This window comes from Rhinichthys klamathensis, unplaced genomic scaffold, assembly GCF_029890125.1.
Source record: "Rhinichthys klamathensis goyatoka isolate OS25496 unplaced genomic scaffold, OSU_Roscu_1.1 h1tg000275l_1, whole genome shotgun sequence".
NCBI lineage: Eukaryota > Metazoa > Chordata > Actinopteri > Cypriniformes > Leuciscidae > Rhinichthys > Rhinichthys klamathensis.
This window is the reverse complement of record NW_026606794.1, coordinates 2,737,268-2,764,747: the sequence shown is the minus strand read 5'-3', so window position 1 is coordinate 2,764,747 and position 27,480 is coordinate 2,737,268. Positions and strand designations below refer to the sequence as shown.

At 37.6% G+C, this 27,480-nt stretch overlaps 3 protein-coding genes and 1 non-coding gene across 13 annotated transcripts in view; 1 reads left to right on the top strand and 3 right to left on the bottom strand.

The window, feature by feature from the left end:
- The window catches only part of plekha7b (pleckstrin homology domain containing, family A member 7b), a 116,011-nt gene extending 113,119 nt beyond the window's left edge, over positions 1-2,892 (bottom strand). For 3 of the 10 annotated variants that reach the window (XM_056268752.1, XM_056268756.1, XM_056268767.1), the window contains exons 1-3: positions 2,702-2,891; positions 2,518-2,594; positions 2,285-2,342 (exon numbers count right to left, since the gene is read on the bottom strand). In XM_056268752.1, the coding sequence (XP_056124727.1) occupies positions 2,285-2,342; positions 2,518-2,594; positions 2,702-2,784 (218 nt within the window). In that variant the 5' untranslated portion in view covers positions 2,785-2,891. Of the gene's footprint in view, positions 1-2,284; positions 2,343-2,517; positions 2,595-2,701 lie in introns of all 10 variants that reach the window. The other 7 variants (XM_056268758.1, XM_056268762.1, XM_056268761.1 and 4 more) reach the window with 4 other exon arrangements.
- A 7,792-nt stretch (positions 2,893-10,684) lies between these two features.
- Positions 10,685-13,314, bottom strand: rps13 (ribosomal protein S13). The gene is made up of 6 exons (XM_056268538.1): positions 13,211-13,314; positions 12,577-12,625; positions 12,406-12,484; positions 11,215-11,384; positions 11,013-11,113; positions 10,685-10,761 (listed from the first exon to the last, which is right to left on the bottom strand). Exons 1-6 carry the CDS (start codon positions 13,231-13,233, stop codon positions 10,728-10,730), a joined length of 456 nt encoding a protein of 151 aa, XP_056124513.1. The 5' UTR covers positions 13,234-13,314; the 3' UTR covers positions 10,685-10,727.
- Positions 10,835-10,964, bottom strand: LOC130102754 (small nucleolar RNA SNORA19). Its single transcript, XR_008809283.1, has one exon. It is a non-coding gene; the product is annotated as a small nucleolar RNA SNORA19 (small nucleolar RNA).
- Positions 13,315-14,556: 1,242 nt separating the features above from the next.
- Positions 14,557-27,365, top strand: nucb2a (nucleobindin 2a). Its single transcript, XM_056268537.1, has 13 exons — positions 14,557-14,700; positions 15,219-15,359; positions 15,552-15,659; positions 15,741-15,873; positions 18,863-18,966; positions 20,656-20,841; positions 20,924-21,014; positions 21,109-21,167; positions 23,142-23,234; positions 23,368-23,457; positions 24,831-25,001; positions 25,102-25,162; positions 26,657-27,365. Exons 2-13 carry the CDS (start codon positions 15,219-15,221, stop codon positions 26,884-26,886), a joined length of 1,467 nt encoding a protein of 488 aa, XP_056124512.1. The 5' UTR covers positions 14,557-14,700; the 3' UTR covers positions 26,887-27,365.
- Positions 27,366-27,480: the final 115 nt, after the last annotated feature.

Sequence of the window (27,480 nt, the reverse complement as noted above, 5' to 3'; positions counted from 1 at the left end):
TCCGTGATGGGGAATATCTTATCTAGTAGCTTCACATTGCCTCTCATTTGCTTCTGCTGCCCCAATTGGTTTGTTAATGTGCGGCATAAAGTGCAATCACATCGGTTGTTTACTGCCAGCTGCCGGGTTGATTTCTCAATTCAATTAAACAAGTTATCTGTCAGCAAAAAAAAAAAAAAACGTTCTTATACGTCACATGAAACAGTAAAAGACGTTGAACGACTATGAATAACTAGATACTTTGGCTATGATGATGATGGTGGTTTGGTTGTGGTTTCCACAGTAGTGGAGCTGAATGGGTAAAGTGACTTTGGAAAGCCAAGCCACCATGAATTGGCTGTATGATCTCGCCATACATCTCTGTCATTCCACGGGCATATGGGCACATGCACAGACAGAGTACAACATCCGCTAAACGGGGAGGGTTAAGGTCCTGCACATTGCCGTACATGAGGAGAATTTTAATGAGAAAACCTCATCCAATCCTGCTGGGCAATGCCCTTTATTTCCAGCATTAAATGGGCACAGAGAGAGGTAATGGGCTGCATGGGTGATTGTAAACAGTAGTGAGGGCCCTATAATCAGAATTAATGATTCTCTATGTCAACATATAGCTTAGATCAAACACAATCAGATCTCCTTCCCATTATCACTTGTAATTTAATGTGATCCAAGAAAACTATAGACAGATAAAGCTATAGGCCTAACAGAAAAATGCTGTGCTGATCTCAATCTGAAATTCTACCAAACTATACAAAGGTTAAAAAAAAAAACATGTTAAATTAATAACGGATTGTTTTAATAATGTAGGCTAATACTGAAATATTCCTGATATTCCAACATTAATACACTCCATTCAGATGAAAAGCTGAAAATAGCATCTAATGGTTCCAAGGGAAATCATCTTTTACAGCATGAGCTGGCTCATTAATACAAACGTATTTAATACATTTGTACAGAATTACCTTGGGAAACATTATCTAGGGAATACTGCAAGTTGCAACGCTGTCGCTTATGACATCTTATTGCCGAAATGATGCTTTTATTTCTGTACTATTATTCATGCTACCAATTCACAATAGCACCTAGAACAACTTTGTTTAAAATGTAATCACAACTGAAGAGGATGACATGTCAAAAAACACATTTTTATACAATATCAATATACATAAACAAAAAATCGTTGTCCTTGACAGGCTAAGCCAAGCCACACATCCCGTCATATTCAGGCGATATAGGCAACATTCTATGCAGCACCACTGACCACAGCTCCCACAGTTAATATTCCAATACTCAGCACAGGCCCACAGGGCTTCTCAAACCTGTCCTGGTGACCCCCACCACTGCACATTTTGTATGACTCCCTCATCTAACACACCTGATTCAACTCATCAGCTCATTAGTACAGACAGAGGGACACATCCAGGCTGAATCCGAAAACGCCCCCTATATACCCTCATAAAGGGCGTTATTTGATGGGACAGGCATTTGTAGTGGTGTCCAAAATCATAGTGGACAATATTGAGTGCACTCATTCTATCCCACATTGCACCGAAATAACCAGTGTACAATTGATGTACGTTCAACAGCTGTCCGAATTCGCAAACTCGTTTTCATTCACTCCTTCAAGTGAACAGTATTTGTGGACTAACGTAGGTAATATTGAATGAGGGTTTAGGGGGGGCGATTTCGGATTCAGCCCCAGAATGTGCAATGGTGGGTTCCTCTGGACAGGTTTGAGAAGCACTGTCTAAGCAGCTAATGTTTCCAGGCAGCTCACTTAGCTGTACTTCTCTCCCTGCCAAAGTCCACTTCATCTCACTTCTGCTGCTCACTATGGATGTTGACATATGGATAGATTGACTGATTACTAGATAAATGAATAGACAGACAGACAGGCAGATAGACAGACAGGCGGATGGATGGACGGATTGATGGACGGATGGATGGACGAATGGATGGATGGATGGATATCAGATTGATCACTGTATAAACAATGATAACTGGACAAACCAATGGATTAACAGACTGATAGATGGAAATCAGTTGTCTGATTTCATTCCCACAATCTACACTCAAGAGCAATTCGGCAGTAAACATTCAAACAATCCTCCGACTGGATTCATATTTGTCTTTTCTTGACTCATGGAGGCTCGAGCAGACAGCGGACACTGATCACTGCGAGAGACGGGAGTGAGTGAGCGCTCGTTGGGGAGGGCTTTGCAGTTGCACTCGCATCCTCACGGTCTCACAAGGACAAAAACAGAAATTTACTATCGCTTACTTTATAAAGTAGCTGGCGCCTTCCTCGGTGAAGCCCTCTTCCCATCCCCGCGGTAAATCTAATGGGAGAGAAATATTTATACAAAACTCCATTAAGTTTTTAATGAAACAGAAAGTAGCCCTCCATCAATTATGCAAAGGACATGTTCCACAGCTTACTTTAAACACACTCACTTGCAGTATCCGCCCTAAGGATTCAAAGTTTAGACTAGAAAGCATGGTTTATTACTGTACCTGATCGTATCATGTGTCCCGAGTTGACAGGTTCACCAGTGCGGGGATGGAGCCAAGTAGTGCCGCGAGTTTTGTCGCTGGAAAACAGAAACACCTGTTACGAGACCCCTTGGAAAATGTGCAGATTTACCAGAACCACAGTACAACGCAACGACTGTGATTAAACCCCTAGCATGCTGCTTACTTGATGAAAAAAACCCTGCCATCCCTGCACACTCCGTAGGACCAGTGATCAGGTAGTGTGTCCCGCCCGAGCGGAGCCGCCATGATCCCGGTTTAAAGTGAGAGCTGCGCCGCAGAGTTTCCAGGGAATCGGACAGTCCGATAATCACCACTAGGGCTGCACTGCTGTTTAAAGGGGCAGGCCAAACTTGGAGAAAGTCTTTTGTCCCAGTTATAAGCCGACAGAAAAGAATGAGGGCATCACTATTTGGGCGGGATGTTGATGCTGTGAGTGCAGTCGCCCTCGAAATTCTACCTTTTATTACAGCAAAGCCAAGCTGTAAAATTTGCTTCATGCATAGCCTTTACTCACACATATCCGAGTTACACGTTGAAACCTGAACAGATTAACATTCCCGCAAATCACATGCGCATTCTGAAACAGTTGGATAATTGTTCAACTTGTCCGATTTGTATTAAAGCCAGATTGCGTTAAAAATGTTGTGCTCATGACAACAGAGATTTGAGCTTCTGTAACAAGTATAGCCTCGAACAGTGACTAATGATTTAAATGACAATATTACAAGGTACGTGATTATTTTAGTCAGGTTAACCAAACCCTAACATGGTTATCCTATGTGATTCCCAGCCAAAATATCCAACTGAGACACCATATCTTGCCGATTCAACTTTTTTTCTTGAATTCTAGACATTCTGAGAAAGTTCTCCTTGCTGACATGACGCGAACGTTGCTTTGTTTAGGCCTAGCTGTTCGAGGCACTCTACCTGCGCGCGCTATTCTCCGAAGCGCCAGATGGCAGGCTAATCATCACGTAGGCCTAGTTTGATTACCAGATAATTCATTGATGTTGATAGTTGGCTATATTCAAGAGTGGCCAATATCCAATATCTACACTGACTGTTTCCCATCAAGTTAAGATATTAAGGTTTTTTCAAAAAGATTTTTTATGCGTATGCATGGGTTTTTAATGGCATAGTTACACATAAACCTCTTGCATCAAGTAAAATCTAAGGAGTATTTTCATTGCTAAATTTACCAAGTATTGATTTTAGATTGGGAGGAAACTCTGATAGGCCTACTAAATTGGACATCATGCATCACTAGTTATATTTCAACTTACAATACTATTACTGTGGCTGTTGTAGCTACTTGAAAAGACTTCATCTGCAGTCATTTTTTGTCTGTAAAAAATTATTTGTTAATAGAATGTGATTTGCTGTTACATCAAAAAAGTAATGTGATTACGAAAAAGTGTGTAATGCATAACTTTACTCGTTAGACCAAAAGCAATCTGATTACGTAATCCATGTTACTAGTAATGTGTTACTTGTTACATCAAAAGTAATCTGATTGCATTATGCATGTTAACTGGTTATCTGACTTAAAATTAACCAACTCTCCAAAACATATGCTGGTAAATGAACACATGAGCTTGAGCTAATATTTGGACAAGAATGCACTTCCTCGTGAAAGCAAATGTGCCAATACGTCTAGTATAAGAAATCTAGTCACGAAACTCATACCTACTCTCCCATACATTCTTGATGATAACTACAGGAACACACCCGCTCAAACTTCTCATTACTAAGGCAGGGCAGAGTCACAACAAAAGAAACAATCCAACTGCAACAACAGCTGATTATCCTTCCACTATGGGCTATGCTATTTATAGCCAAACACAGTCTTTCTTCTGGCTGACAGTTGACGATTGACCTTATACTGTAAAATACTTGTGTGTGTGTGTGTGTGTGTGTGTGTGTGTGGGAGCAAAGGGAATCAAAGTGTTTAAAATGAATGACATTATTTAGAGTGCAGCTCAAACAGCAGGTGAGGATATTTCATTGGATATTGTGCTATGGGATCAACCACTAGCAAGCATATATTCATAACTGTTTCTGTAAATAAGCCCAATTTATTTATTATTCACCTCACAAAAGTGTCTTAAAATCAAGGTTAACAGAGAAAAAATAAGACAAATTCAGCTGGTCATTCAAGTTTAATATGTCACCCCCTGAGAGGCAATGGGCTTAATGTAAAACAAAACAACTTTTTATATACTATGATGTGACTGGAATCTTCATCTCATGAGTGTGACATCGTTGTAAAAAGAGCTCCTCCTTAAATGTAACATATGGCAGAGAAAGGACTGAGTGCACCTCTAAAGGTCATTCAGTGCTGGCAGCAGTTAATGTAAGGAAGGTCATGATGTTTTTTCTTGTTTGTGTGTGTACTAGAGTGAATAAAAATGACACAGCTGAGGGTTTCGATCTAATAGCTCTATACTACTTTGGCTGAACTGAGAATGAGCCATCTCAACCAGCATTACAATAATGCTTACACTGCGTCAAACCGGACTTGTCTTCTCATGCCATTCAAATTTCATCCTTAGTGTATAAGAGGCACCGCTCAAAGTCACGCTTCATATGTCACAATGTATATGTCAATCTACCAAAAAATAAGGACTGTATTTCTGGCAAACTGCTGGAACCTTTCACAGTGGGTTCCCTATTTTTAAATTCATTGTCTTTATAAGATTTACATTCTGGTTCGAGTGATATATTGCATTTTAAAATACAATAAACATCACTACATATTCAGATGTGTGGTTTTTAATTTCTCATAGAAATATCATACGGATGAAAATGAGGTTGTAATAAAAAATATGTATTTTCCTGGTAGAACATTCTTGTAAAAATGAGAAAAAGTAGTACCTTAGAAGAATATATATATATATATAAAAATATATCAGTCTACACTCCATAACCATAATGACAAAGCAAAAAACAGAAAATGAAATACTCTCTTGAAAAACTGAAATAAGTACATTGCATTAGTATTGTTCTGCCATTCTTCTCAGATCCTCTCATGCTCTGTCAGGTTGGATAGGGACCGTTGGTGGACAGCCATTTTCAGGTTTTTCCAGAGATGTTTGACTGGGTTCAAGTTCGAGCTTCGGCTGGGCCACTCAAGGACATTCATAGAGTTGTCCATGAGCCACTCTTGCATGGTCTTGTGCTTAGGGTCATTGTCCTGTTGGAAGGCTTCTGCTTAGTCTGAGTGCTCTGGACTAGGTTTTCAGTAAGGCTATCTCTATATTTTGCTGCATTGTGCTTTCCATCTACCCTGACGAGTCACCAAATCCCTGCCTCTGAAGATCACTGCCCCCAACAAGATGCTGCTACCACCATACATTACTGTTGGGATGGTATTGTGCAGGTGATGAGCAGTGCCTGGTTTCTTGTTTCTCGCAGTCTGAAAGAGTCCTTTAGGTGCTTTTTTGCTGATTAAGTGGGTTTTTTTTTTTCATGTGTCTTCACTAAGAGAGGCTTGAGCCACTCTGCTATAAAGCCCAGATCGGTGGAGTGTTGCATTGATGTTTGTCCTTCTGTAAGTTTCTCCCATCTCCATATATGCTCATGGAGCTCAAGAGTGACCATCAGCATCTTGGTCACCATTATAACTTCTCCATCGATTGCTCAGTTTGGCCAGCTCTAGGAAGAGTCCTGATTGTTCCAAACTTCTTTCATTAAGGATTATGGTGCTTCTGTGAACCTCAATAAAAGGTCTAACAGCTGAAAATGTATATCAGAGCAAAAACCAAGCCATGAGGTCAAACGAATTCTGAGAGCTCAGAAATAGGTAGTTCTTTTGACCTTATGGCTTGGTTTTTGCTCTGATATGCATTTTCAGCTGTTAGACCTTTTATTGAGGTGTGTGACTTTCCAAATCATACCCATTCAATTGATTTAGCCACAGGTCAACTCCACTGAAAGTGTAACATCTACAAGGAAAATTGGAATGCTCCTGAGCTACATTTCAAGTGTCCAAGGATGCGAATACTAATGCACTGTTATTATTTCAGTTTTTTATTTTAAGGAAATTTTCAAAGTATCTGAAATTTTTTTTTTTTTTTGCCTTGTCATTATGGTGTATGGAGTGTAGATTGATGGGGGGGGGGGGGGGGGGGGGGGGGGGGATTAAGGGGCACGAATACTTTCGCAAGGCACTGTGTATGTTCATATTCTTTTTTTCTCTCCTTTTTTGTGTTGCTCTGCAATTCATCATAAATATTTTTACATAAAAACTGTAAAAGAAATGTTGTTGCAGGATATTGCTTTAACATATACTTGGCAAATCCATGGTCACCATATCATATAAAATGGAAAAGAGGCCGCACTATGCATATATTGTTTATTTTTGCACAATTTTTGCATTTGTGCAAAAATAAACAATATATGCATAGTGCGGCCTCTTTTCCATTTTATATGTTATCTTTTAGGCCAGCACTCTTAAAATTCATCAGAGTGAAGCCTGCTCCTATCCTCACCACCATATCATATGAATTGGCTGGGATAAAAAGCAGTCATTGATGGAAATTTGGCGCAAAACACGTGATCTTCCCTTGTATCCCTGATTTACACTCTGTTTTTACACTCTGTTCTCACCAAGAACAGCCATTTGACTCCAGTTGTGTATCTACATCAAACACTTCAGAGCCGTATAAATATTTTAGCACATAATCCCTTTGGAGTTGCTTTTGTCGGCAAGCCTTTTGTTGGTTTGATGCAATGTTTCCCCCTAAGCATGACTTAAAATCCAACAGAAGAGACACTGATGATACAGAATGGAAAAAGATGCTTGTGGCTGCAGTGTTGGTATTTGCTACAAAGGCAGCTGTGGGTTTATTCTATTTATTTTCTGACAAATCATTTCAATTCTTTTACTGATCTTAATAATAAAGCATTCAGCTACTGAAATACATAAATAATGGATTATTTCGAAAGAAGACATTGGGATTCGTAAGACCCCTAAAACTCTTGTTCATATAAAAATCAAGCAAAAAAAGACATCTGCAGAGGGCACTTTGATATTGTGTCAGCAGTTTTATGCAGCCGAATCCCTTGGCTTTGACTGACAAGCAGTTCATGTTGATTTGGGATTAGATGTGATTGAGAGAATGGTAACCTTACAGAGGCATACCAGCACCGTGGGACCTGACCGCGTTCCATGTTGTGCCCCCAGTCCGCCTGAATAAAACGCCATATGCCTAAAAAAAGAGCACAGCACATGTTCAGCTAATAGGCTTGTTTGAATTAGGGGCTTTCTGTAATACCACTTAAAAGGTCTTCCGTCTACTCTGTCTTATCCCTTGCAGTCGCACACATTCAGTGATGGGGTGCAGTCCTGCGCAGCTCTGCAGTATTGCACTGCTGATGGTTTCCTCAACACTGCCAGCAGCTCACAAATGCTGCAAGGTGACTCAGTGTTACTTTTCTCTCACAGGAGAGGTTCATACAGAGGCAACTGCAGTTAAATCGCTGCATACAGAATAAAGTGATCTGCAGTGGGCGACTCTCACGGTGTCTTCTTCCTCTGTTTAATGAGGTTTTCTTAAACCTTTGAAAAAATGTGCCTCATACATGTAGCGCATGCATTTTGATCTCAAAATGCATGCATGTCTTAAATCTGCTAAGTGATTAATAATGAATATATTTGCAAATACATGTGCATTTAAAACAGTTTCAGTAGGCTACAGCATATGAAACTATTCAAAATATCTATGTTTATTGAAATAAAGCTGAAATAAAATATGATATTTGAAAAACTTAAACTAAATGAAAAATAGAAATGAAATAAGTTTAAAACACTAAAATTATGAACTGGAAATCAATAAAAACTAAAACAAATTAAAACTGAAGTAAATTAAACCTACATAGCCATTTTTTTTATAAATAAAAATGTGCCGAAAGCACATAACAAAATGACTAAAAATGTTGTCTAAAGTTTAAAAACTTGAAAAATAAAAATAGAAAAATAAAAGCTGATTCAAAATACAAAAAAATATCATTATGTACACATCTAAAAACAGCTTTTAAGTGTTACACTGTAAAAAAGTGATCCGTTGACAACTTAAAAAGTGAGGAAAGCCACTGCCTTAAAGTTATTAAGTGAAAAAACTTCATACGTAATTGACTAAATTAAGTTATCAACTTGACAAATTTTTCTTCAATTACACATGAAATTTATTTACTTAATAACTTTAAAGCAGTGGCTTTCCTCACTTTTTTTAAGTTAAGTCAACTGATCACTTTTTACAGTGAAAGTGTTACACCACACTTTCCATAAAGTGTATTTTATTTAATTTCACAACTAAAGAAAACTACCTCATCTCAGTGATGTGACCTCTGTCAGCTCTTAATTTATTTTAATCAAACTAAAAACGGGTTATGGTGCTGTTCATAATAGACCATCACAGCTTTTCAGAGCTTTACAGAAACACCTGCTTTCCTACAGTGATGATTGGAATGGCAGCAAATGCTTTTTGTATAAAAAACAGACTCCATTCATTAAACAAAGATAAATGTTTAAAGCATATAAAAAGTGCCGGTTATGAAAGGCTGACTGAAGACATCCTTAACCATTTCAAAAATGACAAAACGAATATGTCTATTTGCACGTCTTATTAAAAAATACTGTACAACATGTGACTATTTCATTCAATATATTCTATTATACAGCCTTTATTATTGCAGGAGATTTAATATTCATTACTTCACACTTTGGAAGAATTTTAGGCCACCATTAGCACAAATGTCTTATGGTGAGTGAACACTGACCTCTAGTGGACAATGAGATTCTTAACGCTGTCAATTTTTCAGGCAATTTTTGATGTTTTATCAACATATTGCAACTTCTTAAGCAGGAGTGGGCAAATCTTGCCTCCTTATGATGCACATTCCAGCTCTAACCTTAATCAAACACACCTGAACAAGCTAATCAAGGTCTTCTGGGTTACCAAAAAGTAACAGGCAGGTGATTTTGATCAGGGTTGCATAGCCCTGTTCTAAAGCAGTTTTCCTCTGTGGTCTTTCTCTGCACGTAGAGTTACTTATCATAATCTAATTCTAATTTAATAATATGCATATCATATTCTAAGAACATATCTACTGAATCAGCTTGCCAACTTTTATTATTAAATTTACTGGGCCATGCAGATATTCCTGAAAATAGTAACATTTTAGCTCCATCAAGACGGGTGTATTATGGTGAACACAGATGGAAGTTTGGAATTTCTGTCTAATTTTCAGTGGTTTCACAATCCAATACAGGAGCACAAACATTTGTTGTGTTGTAGGAATTCAGTCTAGATCAAAAATTACCATTTAATTTTTTTTTTAATTTTTTATTAGAGCCAGTTAAATGACAGTTGTAATTAGATCTCTGGCCATTCAGTGAATTTCATGTCCACAAGACAATAGCTACTAAATTGACCTGCTTTCTCTTCTAGCTTTTCTGTTGTAACAATGGCTACGCTTGCCATTTGTTGAGCAGTGATTTAACCCATTTAATCTCAATGTCCTTTATACATGCTTTCTACAAATTTCAAAATTCCATACTTTTCCAGACTCAAATTATTTTTGGTATATAGTAGTCATCTGTAAATATTTTCATTTTCTTCCATTGGTTTTCTCGAAGTGATAACATGCTTACATAAGAAACCAAAACGCTTTATAACCTGCACATATTTTTGCTTGACAGATCAGTTTGATACTGTAAATGTGGATGTTACACGATCACGAAACAGCAAAGTACAGTCCATTTTAGATGATTGTTTTCTCCTTTATCTGCTGCTGAATTGAGCGGAACACGCTCTGCCTAGAAACCCTGTTAATAACACTACCAATAACACAAACACATGCACTACACAATGTTGCCAATACACTACTTTTAATGTTTGCAAAGTGATAAAGTATATAATTCAATAGCTCAACTTTGAATCTTCACAACTGCATCACCCATAAATGAACTTTGTTTGAACATGCAAAAATACAAGTGAATGTTCAGTTACAATGGATTCTGAATGAGATGTTCAAATGAATACAGGCATGTGGCAGCTGTATTCTACTCCGAAACATCAATTAGGATCACAACAGTTCTGTACCCAACTTGAGGAAAGAAAATCAGTCTGACAACACAAACATATGAATTGATCCAAATATCTTTATTTGTCCAAAAAACTGCAAATTTATGCCACCAGTGCAGAAGCTGTGGAGGATTCGCTGTGGATGAAAACAAATAAATCAGTTAAAAGATTCAGTGGAAAAAAATTCATTTTGAAAGACAAAGCAGCTTTTTTGTGTGAAGGGGACTGGCAGTGGTGGCACATTCAAGCCAAACTGCTAATTTACCTCCAAAGTTTATCTAGCACATAAGAAATATCTCAGTTCTTAACAAGTGAAGAATGGGACAATGAAATGTGCACATACAGGAGGGATTTCAATTTTGGTTCTAAAACGACTCAAACACTCACTACTTCCAGTTGGGGGCAAGTACTCTCTTGGTCTTGTAGTAGCGGGCAAGCCTGTGGATTCTGCTCTCAACCAGAATCAGGCGGAACTTAGCATCCTTGTCCTGCAAAACAAGTGACAATGGTGAGAAAACTGTTGAAGTGCACTGAATAGATTTTTCTAGAAATCTCCGAAATGATCTTGCATGTGTTTTAATTTCATTACCTTTCTGTTCCTTTCCAAGTGCTTCCTCACAGCAACAGCCTTCTTGATAAGGTGGTAGAGATCCTCAGGCAGATCAGGGGCCAGGCCTTTGGACTTCAGGATCCTAAGGATCTTGTTGCCAGTGACAAAACGCACCTGAGCAACACCATGGGAATCCCTCAGGATCACACCTAATGAGAAGAGCAAGAGATATCAGCTTCTTGATAATGAAATTGTGCAGACAAAACACAATGTGGGCTGCTACATTTAGTTTAGAAATATGAAAACTTGAAAAGTTGAATTGTTGAAGTGCCCATTAAAGGGTTAGTTCACCCAAAAATGAAAATTATGTCATTAATGACTCACCCTCATGTCGTTCCAAGCCCCTAAGACCTCCGTTCATCTTCGGGACACAGTTTAAGATATTTTAGATTTAGTCCGAGAGATTTCTGTCCCTCCATTGAAAATGTATGTACGGTATACTGTCCCATGTGCGTCTCCCTCAGACTGTGAACGAAGCTCTTTCGCACCAGAGAACACGTCAGCAGCGTCTTAAGTCCCCAGCGTCACTGAACGCGGATTGACAACAGAACCGGAAGACAATACAATGCTGAATAAAGTCGTAGTTTGTTATTTTTGGACCAAAATGTATTTTCGCTGCTTCAAAACATTCTAACTAACCCACTGATGTCACATGGATAACTTTGATGATGTCTTTATTTACTTTCTGGACAAGGACAGTATACCGTGTATACATTTTCAACGGAGGGACAGTAAACTCTGACTAAATCTAAAATATCTTAAACTACTGTGTTCCGAAGATGAACGGAGGTCTCACAGGCTTGGAACGACATGAGGGTGAGTCATTAATGACATAATTTTCATTTTTGGGTGAACTAACCCTTTAAGATGCATAAACAAGCCTATAAATTGACAACTGAACATGAAAGCATTCTCTCTCTCTTCTATTGGAAATCAGATTACAAATGTAAAGTGTGCCTCAGCTGTAATTATTTTACTAATCCGACTGCATTCATTTTATTTATACTAGTTGATTTTTAAACGTGGTTCCTTTAATGTACTGAATTGATTTCAAACTTGTCTTTGCATGACCATTCTGTATGAAATGTGCTATAGAGAATCCTGTGAAAATAATGTTATACAATGGACACGACTTGCAGTAACATTCATTTTATATCAGTCAGAACTTACCAATCTGTGAGGGGGTCAGACCCTTCTTGGCCAGTTTGAAGATTTGTTCTTTAACATCATCGGATGTTAATTTGAGCCACTAAAAGACATAATAAATGGATATTTTAACAGCCTTGACAACTTAGAAAGGCATTGTACTTCCATATGAAGAATCAGAATCAATGGACTTACTGTGGGGACACTTCGTCTATAGGGCAGTGCCGACTGGGACAAACCCTTGCTGAAAAATAAAACGTTCTTCCATGTTAAACGTGTCTTCCAGAATGAAACATTAAATTACAACTTAAACAATTCCACTTATTCTGCAGTAAGCCAAGCTGTAAACATGTTAACTGACAGCAAGTAATATAAAATAAAGGAAATATAAACTATAAGCGAACCTAAAGGGGTTGTACAATCAAAATAATCTTAAAATGAATTGGTCCAGTATATAACACTTGTATATGCAATAAACCAACATGTAACTATAAGACCTAACGAACCGCCGAACACATTTTGACACCAAAACGTAGGTTACGTGAAACTAAACGACATGATACCCGAACCGACAAACTGTCGATGTTAGATGAATCAGTGTATAAAGATCGTTCATTTATCCATCCTGCAGCGCCTCATTGTACATGTGCTGCCATCACGCTACACAGAGGAAGAGAACGTGGGACTATATTCTGACTTCTCACAAACTCTTTTCTAGCTCGAATGAAATACATATTCCAGGCTCAGTCTATCTTATAAAGAGTTAACTGTATTTTGGGTAGGCAGTATGGTCCATAGACGGTGTTTTTAGCGTAAAATAAACATTTACCCAGGAGCGTGCATACGACCCATGATGGCGGTTTAGAGACCGAAGAAAGAGAAAGACCGAGCCTAGGCCGAGAGGAAGTGAAGTATGGTGGCGGAAGTGATGTAGAATATCATTTTCCGTCTGTTGATTCAAGGATCATTTGTTTTTGGATCTTTGGTTTTATATATTGATTTTTTTCAGACTATGTTGTTTAGTAAGTTTAGTAGTAAATGACTTAATTTTGACCTAATCTTTACGTGTTAGTTATCAACCGCCTTTTTCAATCTGGTGTACAATTCCTTTGCTACCTTAATAAAATATGGATGAAGAGAGATATTGAATGCCTCTGTTTTTTTTTTTTTTACTTGTTATAATGTACTTTTTGAAATATCTTTTCCATTTTGTTTTCTGTCATCTATGTTTGAACTGAAAAAAACCCCATCCTATTAATTGTTTATTTCCAATAAATCCAGATAAGTCCTTCTAAACATTTTGCATAAAAATAAATGTCAGTGATCATATAATTTTTAACAACTTTAAAAAAAATATTTGTAATAATGTAAATTATGAGCCAGTGGATGATCTTTCCTCTTTCTAACCTAACATTTTGGGTTCAATCTACATTTAGCTAAGGTCTTTGTCATACTCTAATTTAACATTATGTGATGTAATGTTCACAATTGTATTATCTTATTTATGTTTGTATTTTCAAGCATTTACTTCATTGCTGTCATCCTATGTTATATCTGTAATGTAAAATAATATAGAAAAAACAATAGAAAAAACTATTAATTTAGATATTTTTCCCCATCACTCTTCTCATATTCACCAGCTGGTGGCGCTCCAAGAAAAGACCAACTGCTGTAAGCGTGGCTGGAGCATAGAGGGCTGGAGTCTCTAGAAATAGAATAAGTGGATTGAACCGGCGCGTACAACAGAGTTATGAAATGGGCGTATGATCGGGTTTAAATTATTATCCATACATCCATTATTATTATTATTATCCGAAGACATGATAACTCTTTACGTCGTATTTTTATCGGTTAAATTAAAATTTTCAGTGCTTGTCAGAACGGACCAATCATACACGTTTGTGATGAATGAATAATGATTTTTCTATACATTTGTTATACATTTTATAGAATGTTCTGAAACTTACGTGTAGCAAACAGTATACTTATCAAGTTTTAATCTATAATGTTTTAAGTGTAAAAATATTTCAAAAAAAAAAAAAACGCCAGTTGATCATTCGCCTTTCTGAGCCGCCATGCGCCCCCTTCAGGAAGTCGTATTTGCGTCATAGGAAACAATATCACTCAAGCCCAAACACCGTGCGCTTGATCTACGTGGACGAGCTCTGACTCCTGCTGCTGCACTCGGTTAGCTCGCTAGCTGCTCTGTTACTGTTAGTCATCATCATCAGTCCAAGATAGCGGATAGTCAGGAAGCCAGCGGTAATGAAAGGAAGCAGAAAACACCAGAGATAGCTCGATAGAAACCGACCTGACACCGTAAGTGCCATTATTTAATTGTGAATCGCTCCGGATACATTAACCCAAATAGAGCATCAACAATTCAACTTTTTTCACGTATAAAATGGACAGCGAGTTTCGCTATAACGTCTGGCATATACTTCACTGGCAATGGAAAGCTAATGAAATTAGCTTCTATGTATCGAGATCAGCAACCCTTTCAAACCACATCTCTGTGTTACAATTATAGCTTGCCAGCAAAACCACGTATATTTGCAGTGTCTCTGTAATATAGTGACCCGCTAACTGCCTGATAATGTCGTTTATCCTTAGTAACGGATTTATTGGAGAGCTGAACTGCCAATCAGTGGCTGTGTTACAACCCTAGTAGTGAGCCGCCTATCTAGGCTAGACAGATTTTTTTTTTTTTTTTTTACTTTCAGATTTCCAAAAGTGGTAGACGGCTCATTAGGTTTTGCGATACAAACAATATAAAATATGAAAGAGCTGTCATCTCCGGCTTGATGTCTAATCCATATGTTTGCTAATTTTTCCAGATGTCCTGTTTAAAGGGACTCCTCGCCAGCTGCCTTGTATTGGTGAGTGTGATGTCCTGGGCCAAGGCAGTGCCAATAAGTTTAGATAAAACTAAGGTGAAACTCCCAGAGGAAACAGTCAAAGAGCCTCCCCAGAGTGTGGTAAGAAACATTTGATCAGCCAATTATATAACAAACTTTGGCAACAAGTTATAAGTGGCCTTAGAGTGTCAGGTTGCATAAATATGCATGGTGATTTTTGAAAACACTTCATAACACACTTTTATATTTGACATTATATAATTATGTATTTATGTTATTTTTATGTATAATATATTTATATTATATTTGTAGGACACCGGACTACACTATGACCGCTATCTCAGAGAAGTTATTGATTTCCTTGAAAAAGATCAACATTTTAGAGAAAAGCTCCACAACACAGACATGGAAGATATAAAGGTAAGAAACAGCATGGCTTTATTTGTGTTGTATAATACAAAGGTCACACATAGCTAATCTGTTCATTCCTACTGATTTCAGCAAGGGAAGTTGGCTAAAGAGCTTGACTTTGTCAGCCACCACGTGAGAACCAAGCTGGATGAACTAAAAAGGCAAGAGGTCAGCCGTTTGAGAACCCTGATCAAAGCCAAGCAGGACATTGAAGGAGGGAATGGTAAGAATAGCTGTCAAAATAATTATAGTTGAATAAATGCTTGAGGTCATTTTACATACATAAGGTGAAATTGCATATTAAAGTTGGCATGAAACGGAAGTTGCAATCATCTTTTCTTCCCCATTGTGACGTATATCCGAGTAAAATGGCATGAAAAAAAATGTAGGGCAGGACTTTATTTTGTCCATTGGGAATTGATTGGATAGTTGGATCGTTGTGGTTTGCTATAGACCTTATGCACCAGAGAAACGTGGGCGCCGTCATCTTTAGAATATTGTCTTTGAACTTCCGTTTTTGCGGTCGCTCTGTATATGTCTATGGCATCGCTGTCCAGGAGTAATTAGCTGGTGAAGTGTATTTACTTATTGTAGAGTTAACAAAAGTTATCATGAGCATTGTAATGTTTATCATAAGCATTGTAAAGCAGATGTCTTAACAAATGTAGACCGGGAAATTTTTTACGAGCAGTTCATTCATACCTATGCAAGATCGCTGTGAAAATACAGACCGGAAGTCAAAAGACAACGAGCGCAGTGCTGAAAAGGGGCGGGGCTACATAAGGTCTATAGAGTGCAACAGTGCCTGCCCCTCTTTTTCAGCGGCTCTAGTTCCGGAAGTATAAGTATAAGTTTTTCCTATAGGGATTTTAAAATAGTCTTAGTTGAAGAGTTTTTAGCCATGAACCAAGCCAATCAGCTACGAGGTGAATCACAACACTACAAATTTTGATTTTAAGCAAAAGTTTTTGAAAGTTTGACAAAAAGACAAAGGTCCAAGACTGTGTAGTACTTGACGGCTTGGTGAGGGGAAAGAACTACAATCCAATGAAGCATTGCGAACAGCATAATCAAATTAAAAAGGAGAAATGAATAAATATAAACTACTCATTTACAGATGTTGATTATGTATAAAAACAATATTTTTTAAATTTTTATTGCAAAATATGCATATATATGAAGACTTATATAAGTGTAATTGTTTTGAGAGCGTAGGGAGATCAACTCAATTACGTCATTCCCAGTGCTTCATGGTAGTGGGCGGAGCTAAAGAGCTATTTTGGAGCTTGCTGCTTTTTTCAACTTACTGATTGATGTAATTTTCTGTACAGCATCATGGGTAATGTAGTTTTTCACCAGGAATTCCACTGTTAACCCTCAGACGGTCCTCGGTCATTTCTGACCGAATAATTTTCTGTTTTGAATTTCTAAAAATCACAGCTTCATCGGAATGTTATGAAACTTGGTGACTTTTATGGCATTAGGTATGTAAATAGAAAAAAAATTTAGGTCATGATCCGAGCATGCTAAGTGGGCGTAAAAAAAATAGTAAAGATTTTGGTCTTCGGTCAAAAATGACCGACCCATAGGAAATGAATGGGAAATTTACAAAAACACAAAAATTCTCAGAATTTTTGTCTGTACAATCTACAAATCGGCCACGATTCTAAAAAAAAGTACACCGCAGTAAAGGGGTGACACTCTATAACATCAAGAGTGCAAAAAATTCACACCCACCCATACACACATACAAACACACTTTTATACACATAAACACTAATAAATTCAGATTACAAAAAATATGTTTGAATTTTTAAAAATCACAGCTTCATCGGAATGTTACGAAACTTGGTAACTTTTCTGGCATTAGGTATGTGAACACAAAAAAAATTGAGTTCATGATCCGAGCATGCTAAGTGGTCGTAAAAAAATTAGTCACGATTTTGGTCTTCGGTCAAAAATGACCCCCATAGGAAATGAATGGGAAATTGACAAAAACACAAAAATTATCTACAAATCGGCCACGATGCAAAAAAAAAAGTGCTCAGCAATGAAGGGGTGAAACTCTAAAACATCAAGAGTGAAAAACATAACATAATTAATATTTATAATTAACATGTATATATAATTAATATAATAATTATTAAAATTATTTAAATAATAATTAATAAAATGTTATAAACCTTGGCAAAAAGTATTATTTGAGAATTTCTAAAAAAATACATTCAATCCACATCTTAAAAGTAAGTAATTTGGTCCAAAAACAACTAGAATTCACAAGCATCTCCATTTAGAGCTATACAGGCATCTAGTGGTAAACCCATGGAATAACATGATTTATTTAATTTTATGTTTAATAAATTGATTTTTTTTTTCTTTTTCTGAAAGCCTAGTCTCTATTTTAACCGAAAATACTGCATAGAAGAAAAATAAATAAAAAATTAAAATAAAATAAAACATTCATAATTTTCAATGGCAAAAAATTTACCATAAATATTGCATAAATATTAATAAGTTCAATCAAATTGTCTCAAAATACTAAATTAAAAAGAATAAATATTATAGAACAAAAATAAATTGCATTGGTTTCACTGGGATGGAGGAAGTTTCATTTTTAGGTGTCCGGTCACTTCTGACCGGGAAGGCCCAGGATGTGACTCCGAAACGAAGACCGTCTGAGGGTTAAGCACGATTATTTTACAAATAAGCTGAAATCATGCCGGCGGATAGCTTCATCAGAAGCATATACCATTACCAACCTCGTAGCTCACAGTAGGTCTGTCTTTAAAGGTTTATATATTATCGTTCAAAATCTTTCTCCTTATGGAGTTTTTACTTCCGGAACTCAACTGTTGCACTATATTGCTGTGATCTCATGTGAGTGATGGGTTGTCCCAAACCTCATCGGAGAAGAGATGTCGCTGCAAGTGGGAGGGGGCGGGGGGTTATTCTGATTAAAGATTACGAGGGCACATGAATTAAAATAAATGATGTGCACGGAAAAATCATTTCTAATAAATACTGCAATATTCCATAAAAAAAATACGAATTGTCAATTTTGATTTCATGGTGACTTTAATGAATGAACAGACCACAAACACCAAATAAGACACAAAGTCTTGTAGATTCATAGATTTTTTTAGAGCTTTTAAGCATATGGGTCTTGATTTTCAGAACATTCTCTGAACACAGTTCTCTCTCATATTTCACAGATATTGCGGTAGATCACCAGGCGTTACTCAAACAGTTTGAATATCTGAACCACATGAACCCGCACACATTTGAGGTTGAGGATCTGGACAGACTCATCAAATCGGTATGTCATTACTTACAGTTACCCAGCTTTCATAATCATACATCATTTGATTCTGTCACTTTGAATGCTCCTTTCTTTTAATACTTGATTTTGGTGCTTGTAATCTTTTAAGTCAATAATATATTTTGCATTTAAAATACAATTCATGTTGCATAAAATTAAGTCAAAAAGGACAAATAATTCAAGGTTTCCACACATTTTATTCAATACATTTTCATGACTTTACAGTCATTTGTGATTACAAGATAAAATAATTTTTTTTATAAATCATTTCATAGAGATTGCACGCACAAAGAACAAGAGCTGAACATAATTAGAAAAATATATAGTCACTAAAGAAATTTCAGTGACATTTACAGGCCTTTAAAATTCCTTTGTATTTGTAGGACACAGTTACTAGCACATTCTGTTTATTTTTAAAGGAGTCATAACCTGTAATTTTCACTTTTCCACGAGAATCAATGTATGTTATGATTGCCTAACGATTATACATTGGCCGGGAAGCCGATATTCAAAAGTGAAGCGTTTGTTTACCCCAGGGTTCGTAAACCAGCCCACGTGCACGCGCACTCAAATACGAGATTTAAATTTCTCCCCCGACTTGACGTCAAGACGGGGCAGGATATACCATATATGGACACCGCAGACATATGCTGCAGGAAGCCCGCCCTGCCCCTCTCCCCCTCATATTCAGTCAAGAAAGATATGCAGAAATGTAGTGCACACGTGAGTTGCTCTGTAGTTGACTGCCAGAATCAACATTCAAATGTGTTTTCTCTACCAAAAACGGACCAAACTACCAGGGACCAGTGGATTTATATAAAACCACAACGTGAAACAAGGCAAAAACAACACATGATAGCAAACGTTGATCTCTATAACCACTGTAAGCTGATAAAAAAAGTAGACTACATCTCCGTTAATGTAATCTACATTAAATAACAGGTAAACTTATGTGGGAGAAAATAGCAACAAACGTTTTAGCTCGTTACTGATGTTAATGTATGTCTCAGTCAAAATGATTGTCTTTACCATTCAGAGACATGTTCATGTAGACGTCCTTCCATTGACTCTATATCTTCCGTTTCCAGCTCTGGTTCAGAGTCTGGCTCAAACATATATGGTTGAATTCCGTAGGTCGCGGCCAGGTCGGGTTCATTCACAACTTGCGCCATGATGTCATTTTGGAATGATATGCTGAAGTTACCTGCGGTGTCAAGCCCCCTCCTTCCTGCCACCAATCAACGCGCCCCTCATTTGCATTATTAAAATGACCGTCCACGACAGCCAAAATATCGCATCAGATCTCGCGAGACAATAATGCATTCAGAAATAAGGGTCAGAGGAGCTCTGTGTTTATTTTTTTTCCACTTTTCTTTTTTAGAAGGGCCTGAAAGACTATAATAGAGCGTGGGTATCCAAGGTAATACTAGGTTATGACTCCTTTAAGGTAAATTCCCACAGAAAACCTGAAAGTACCGTCTCAAATATTTCTGGAATCTTCCATACACACTTTAAAAGAACATCATGTAATACTCTATTGTAAATCCAAGGTCTGCATGCAGCATGCGTTTCTCTTCTCATTTGGTCACTGAGCAACAGCAATAAAAGACCTTTTATATACATATGATAAGACCAGAACACACAAAGCTATTATCATTCAGTTACATTTATGATCTTGCAATATAGGCTACAAATGATCTGGAGAACTACGACAAGGAACGGCATGAAGAATTTAAAAAGTACGAGATGATGAAAGAGCATGAGAGACGGGAACACCTGAAGACACTTGATGAGGAGGACAGGAGGAAAGAGGAGGAGCACTATGAGGAGCTGAAGAAAAAACATGCTGATCACCCCAAAGTCAACCACCCTGTAAGTCTGCACGCATTAACTTCTCTTGATGTTTGATTTCATTGAAGATATACTCATGTTTCTCTGACGTTTTGGTCCATAGGGTAGCAAGGATCAGCTAAAAGAAGTGTGGGAGGAGGCTGATGGCCTTGACCCTGAAGATTTTGACCCAAAAACGTTCTTCAATCTGCATGGTAAAAATTCTTGATAGCTTAGCCAAATCCTGGAAATGAGAATGCTGAAATTACATACTTAATATTATTACATTTTCGCAATCTTGTATTGCAGACTCAAACGGAGATGGATTCTTTGATGAACAAGAGCTGGAAGCCCTATTCACGAAGGAGGTACACAATTGCATATGTCACCACGGAAAATAATATATATATATATATATATATATATATATACACACACACACACTGTACATTCACTGGCCACTTAATTAGGTACACCTTGCTAGTATCTAATTGGACCCCCTTTTGCCTTCTGTTTTAACTAAACTGTTTTAATTCTTTTTAGTATTGATTCAACAAGGCGTCTCAAAACATTCCTCAGAGATTTTGGTCCATATTGACATAATAGCATCATGTAGTAGTTGCTCCAGATTTGTCAGCTGCACCTCCATGATGTGAATCTCCCGTTCCACCTAGGGCTGTGTTGAAAAAATAGATTTTTTTTATTAATTTCTAAAGATCGATCCGTAACTCAGAGGATCGATTTAATAATAGGCTTACATTTTCCCCGTGAACTTTAACTTGCCGCGACTGGGAGATCCCTGTATGCAAAGGCTTTCACTCAGCGCGCACACTGTTACAACAACGGGCTTTGAAGGAGTCATTCGTTCATTCAACGAACACGTTCAAAAAAGCTGATTCATTAAAAGAGATGTAATGAAACAAGGTGTTAATTATTTTTAACTTTGAGTTCCACTTTTCAAGGCTCAGCTGAGCAGCAATGCCTCGCATGGGTAACGCTGAAGCTGATGCTTCACTTATTAGAGACCAATATGGCATTGATTCAATGCGTGACTCGCTGATTTTATTTGCCCGCGGCTTCCTCGCGCTGTGGAATGCTGACCAGCGCTGCTCCTGACGCGCATTTATGGTAAATACCCGTGACGTGAACGTTAAAAGGATGATACGACAAATATTTTGCTTTCCTTTGACACGGCAACCTTTTTCACGAATACATATGACTTCAAAGACAGACGCAGGTAATCCGCACGCGCTCTGTCGATCTCTCTCATTCACTGTCTGTGCGAAGCCTCTGTAGGCTACACATCACCACGATAAACAGTCTTGTTTGTTATCATTATGAACTTGTTTAACATTCAATACACATGCATGAAGTTCAAAACAAGCAGTTAAATGTCTATAATAGCCTAATAGTATCAATATGTTGCATAACTACAGTCCTGTAATTCAGGTAACAGCTGGAAAAAACAAAAACACTTATCTAAATCTCGAAAATCGGATCGGATCGAATAATGATAATCGATTCAAGATCTTGAGAATCGGAATCGAATCGATTCTTGAAATTTGAATCGAAACCCAGCTCTACCACATTCCAAAGGTGCTCTGTTAGATTGAGATCTGCGGCTGTGGAGGCCATTTGAGTATAGTGAACTCACTGTCATGGTTAAGAAACCAGTTTGAGTCGAGATGATTTGAGCTTTGCGACAAGACGTAATCCTGCTGAAAGTAGCAATCAGAAGATGGGTACACTGTGGTCATAAAGGGATGGATATGATCAGCAACAATACCCAGGGAGACTTGTGGTGTTTAAACAATGCTTATTTGGTACTAAGGGCCACAAAGTGTGCTAAGAAAATATCCCCCACACCATTACACCACCACCACCAGCCTGAACCGTTGAAACAAGGAAGGATGGACCCATGCTTTCATGTTGTTTATGCCAAATGCGTACCCTACCTTCTTAGTGTCGCAGCAGAAATCGAGACTCGGGCAACATTTTTACAATATCCTATTGTCCAATTTTGGTGAGCCTGTGCGAAATGTAGCCTCAGTTCTTAGCTGACAGTTTCCTTTCTATCAGTTCGAACCAGTCCGGCCATTCTCGTCTGACCTCTGGCATCAACAAGGCATTTCCCCCACAGAACTGCGTTTACTAGATGCTTTTTCTGATCATTCTCTATAAACCCCAGAGATGGTGATGCGTGAAGATCCCAGTAGATCAGCAGCTTCTGAAATACTCAAACCAGTCCGTCTGGCACCAACAACCATGCCAATGTTGTAGTTATAACATGCTCTGCTATTTTATAGTAGCAACGAAAATATTTTCTGATTTTTTTTTTTCAGCTGGAGAAGATCTATGATCCAACTAATGAAGAGGACGACATGGTTGAAATGGAGGAGGAAAGGCTGCGAATGAGAGAACACGTCATGAACGAGGTTAAATGATGATTATAAATAATGGACCAGTTCTCTTTGCATGACCTGACCTGGCAACTTCAGGAAAATTGACAAATCTAACAAAACAAAGAAAAAGTTTTTTTCTGTATCTGTAATCATCTGGCCTTTACAGGTTGACACCAATAAAGACAGACTGGTGTCCTTAGACGAGTTCCTGGTTGCCACAAAGAAAAAAGAATTTCTTGAACCAGACAGCTGGGAAGTGAGTGTGACACGCTACAGATACATAATTAGACCATTGATCAATAACATCTAATTCATGCATTCAGTAACAGTCTTTCATGTTGGATGATTGCGTTAAGTTCAAAGTATCAAAGTACAGTCCTGGTCAGAATTACTGGAAACCTTGGTAAATATGAACAAAGAGGCCTGTGAAAATAAATCTGCATTGCTAATCCTTTTGACCCTTTATTACAAAAAATACCAAAAATCTAACCTTTTATGGAAGTAAAACAATTGAAAATGGGGGGAAAATCTCGTTATGAAATAAATGATTTTCTCTAATACATATTGGCCACAGTTAATGGCACAATACATTTGCAACCTCCTTTTTCCAAGATAACAGCTAAAAGTTTTTTAAAAGCTGATGCTGGAGTTTATTCCAAACAACTTGTGGTTATGTAGGTGCTGTTTTATTTTTATTTTTTGAGGGGCTTTCCGACACTCAGCTATTTTCTGCTATTCTCCAGCTGTGATCCTTGGAGAGTCTTTGGCTACTCATCGCCGTTTATTAAGACAATATAGACACGCGTCCTCCTCCATGCAGATATGTAACATCTTTAGTTGATTGGAACTTTTTAATTATTGCCCTAAAGGTGGAAATGGGAAATTTCAATGCTTTAGCTATTTTCTTACAGCCACTTTCTATTTTGTGCACATCAGAACTATATGATGGATGATTAAAGCAGCACTAAGTAGGAATTCCGTTTTTGTCAAACAGCGACCCCTAGAGTCGCTGTGGAGTACTTGTACTGTCGTGAATAGCACTCACGCAGAGATGGCTTGCACTCACGGCCGGATCCCCTCCCCCTGTACGCCGGTACCTGATCAGTAGGATGGACGCTGTAACGAGTGGAAATAAGGTATGGCCCCTTTAAGAGCTGCGCGCGCCCTACCACATGTATACGGCGCCGGGTTATTTCTGTTTGATGCTCATTTTATCAGGATTTTATCAGATCTGTTTTTTGCCGTAAAGCAATTTGTTACCTCGCAAGACCTGATATCACACGATACTTCCTAACTCTCAGGCCGGCGGCACGCCGGGCCAAAGTTGCAAGGGTGGTTTTGCGGCTCACAGGCACCAGGGGGGTGCGAGACGACCACCATTCAAGACGAAATCAGTAATATAAACATTACAATGACTCCAAAGCTGTTCGGTTAAGGTAAAAAGTTACTTAGTTCACCTTTAAGGGAATTTGACATTTTAATGAATTACCAACGGTGCCAATAATTCTGACCACGACCTCTATATAAACCTATCAATTATAAGAGCGAGTGAGTAAAAAATGTAAACAATGGCATTTAACCTTCATGTTTTCCAAGTAATAATTATCTTGGGTTTTCGGATGACCTTAGACTCTAGAACAGAACCAAGCATATACTGATGAAGAGATGAGAGAGTTTGAGGAGCATTTGGTCAGGCAGGAGGAAGACTTAAACCAGAAAGCTTCTGACCTTCAGAAGCAGAGAGAGGATCTAGAGCGACAGCAGGAGCAGCTCAATGCTCAGAAAATAGAACTGCAGCAGGTAACTGAACTGATTTGTCTTGTATCTGCTCATTGAATGAAAAACAAGTCATTATAACAAGTGAATGAAAACCTATTCTGTGCGTCTTTTTTTTTATCAGGCTGTGGAGCATATGGAACGGTTGAAAACACAGAATGTACCGTCTCCACCTGAGACGCATTGTAAGTTCTACTTTCATTTGTAAATTACATATATAACCAGATCATGTAAAGATTACATGGGTAACTTGTTACATTAGGCCCTCAATGTGATATCACCCGACATGTTTTTTTAGTTTTACATTATTCTAGAGAACGTTAAAGAAACATGGGTAATTCTGTTCAGTGGGTTAACAGGGTTTCCAATTTCGTGATTACTACGTAAAGCATTCGATAAAACTGTATGTTTGTGTGTTCTCGCTCACTCCACTGACAAGCGTGACTGATGCACTGCAAACAGAGAATGTATTTCTAATTTCTGCCGGACTCCCGCGCTAATGGAACATTTGCAGTACATTTGCAGTAGATAGACGCAAGTGCCATTATGTGCTGATGCGTTGAAAACAAAACCAAAGGTTCAAAGAACAAAATATTAAAGTGAGGTGAGCAACTCTAAGCATTTTACCGCCTTCTACTACGTCGTTATTATCATGTAACAGGGCTAAACAACTGCTGCTTTGATGACACAAGTGTATCGCAGTTCGGACCCAAATAATAAAATGCAAGCACAGTCCAGCAGGGGCAGGGGAGAGTTGAGCAAGTGAACTTGGGTTCAGACCAGGCAATCAAACCAAGTGTGAAAGCACCCTTAACCTTCTGGTGCTCTTCGCCTGGCCGTCAAAAATTACATTTTTAAAATCTTTATTTCAATTAAATTAATATACTATAGTTTAGTTTGATAATGTTTTTTTTATTTAATATTTTGTGGGATTTTAATGCTACTAAATTATATTTATGCAGTAATTATGAAAGACCTGAAAATGAAATTTCCAACTTAAACTGTCATACATCTTGAATGCTTTGGAGCACAGACTTAAGTTTGGTCTTCTTTTAAAGACGACACTTGGCAGAAGACAAAAAGTTAAAAAAAAGTTATAGAATTTTATGTTTATTGTTATGAAAAAACCCAGAATTCGTTTTTCAATTTTTATATGAAATATATATTTTCTAAAACACGTTTTACTGTTTTAGATTCATGGCTTTGATTTTCTCACAAAGTTGTTTCAAATTTGAGGTAGATATTTCTGAAAAATGTTTCCATTAGATGAAATTTGCTTCCCATTCGTTTCCAACAGGACTACAAGTGTGATTATTTTTTTCCAGGACCATTTAACCTTTTCAAATCATGTCCATGATTTTTTTTTGTGTGTTCACATAGCAAGTGCCAAACCTTCACCAAGTTTCATACCATTCAGATGAACTAAAAAATTTTTTTTTTAAAGCATCAGAGGGTAACATTCTTGGCAAATATATTGTATTTCAAAAAATGTTAGTGCAACATGTTATTTTAATAGCAACATTCCTGGCCAAAATACTTAGTTTTTAAACATTTCAATTTGAATATAACACATTTTAAAAGCAACATTCTTGGCAAATATACTTGAATTTTAAACTTTTTAATTTAAATGCAACACATTCTTGGCAATGATACAACACTTTCTAAATCTCTCATAACAGGGGAGGGAAATGCTGTCCCTGAGTCACTAGGACATGACCAGCCTCTGCCCCCAGGACACCAAAATATTCCTCCAGAACAACAACAACATCATGATGTACCCCCGAATCAACAGGATCTAGGACAGGAACACAAAAATATACCCCAAGAAAACCAGCCACTGCCTCCAGGACACAACAGCCCTCCCCAAGATTCTCCAAAGATGCCCCTCGACCACAACAACGTGCCATAGGACCGTCATATGGCTTTTGTGGAGAAATTTACCTAGCGCCAGGCTCACAGAGACTTCAACAAACAGTACCTCCTGTCCAGTACTAGTCAATGATTATCTGCGTTCATGTGTGTTGCGGTTTTAATTAGTGGGAAAGTGGCTGGTTTCATAAGCCTAATACTTTTAATGCAGACTTTGCTGTTTGGTATAAGTGTGTTTGATTTCTTTTTGTTATTGAAAATATCTTTCATACGTTGTGGATATATATTTTTTTCCAACACAGTGGATTGGATGTCCGTGTATAAGCTTTTGTTTTGCACATTTAGTTTTCTGAAATTTTAATGGCCATGAAAAGCTACTTAAAACCTAGTTGTGTGGTATCAGAATATTGTTGAATTGTACTGGAAGATTTTAAATGATTAGGGCTACTCTGAATTTTAACCGTTGCTTACAGTGGGAACTTTGAGAGTTAAGTCAGACATCAATAAAAAATCTACTTGGAAAAAAAGAAGTTTTTTTAATGAGCAAACAAATATTTACTTTATGTAAAAGAACAGTGCTGGTTCAGTACAAATCAAGCTCAATCAAAAGCAAGAATGAAGGTTACAATGAGGC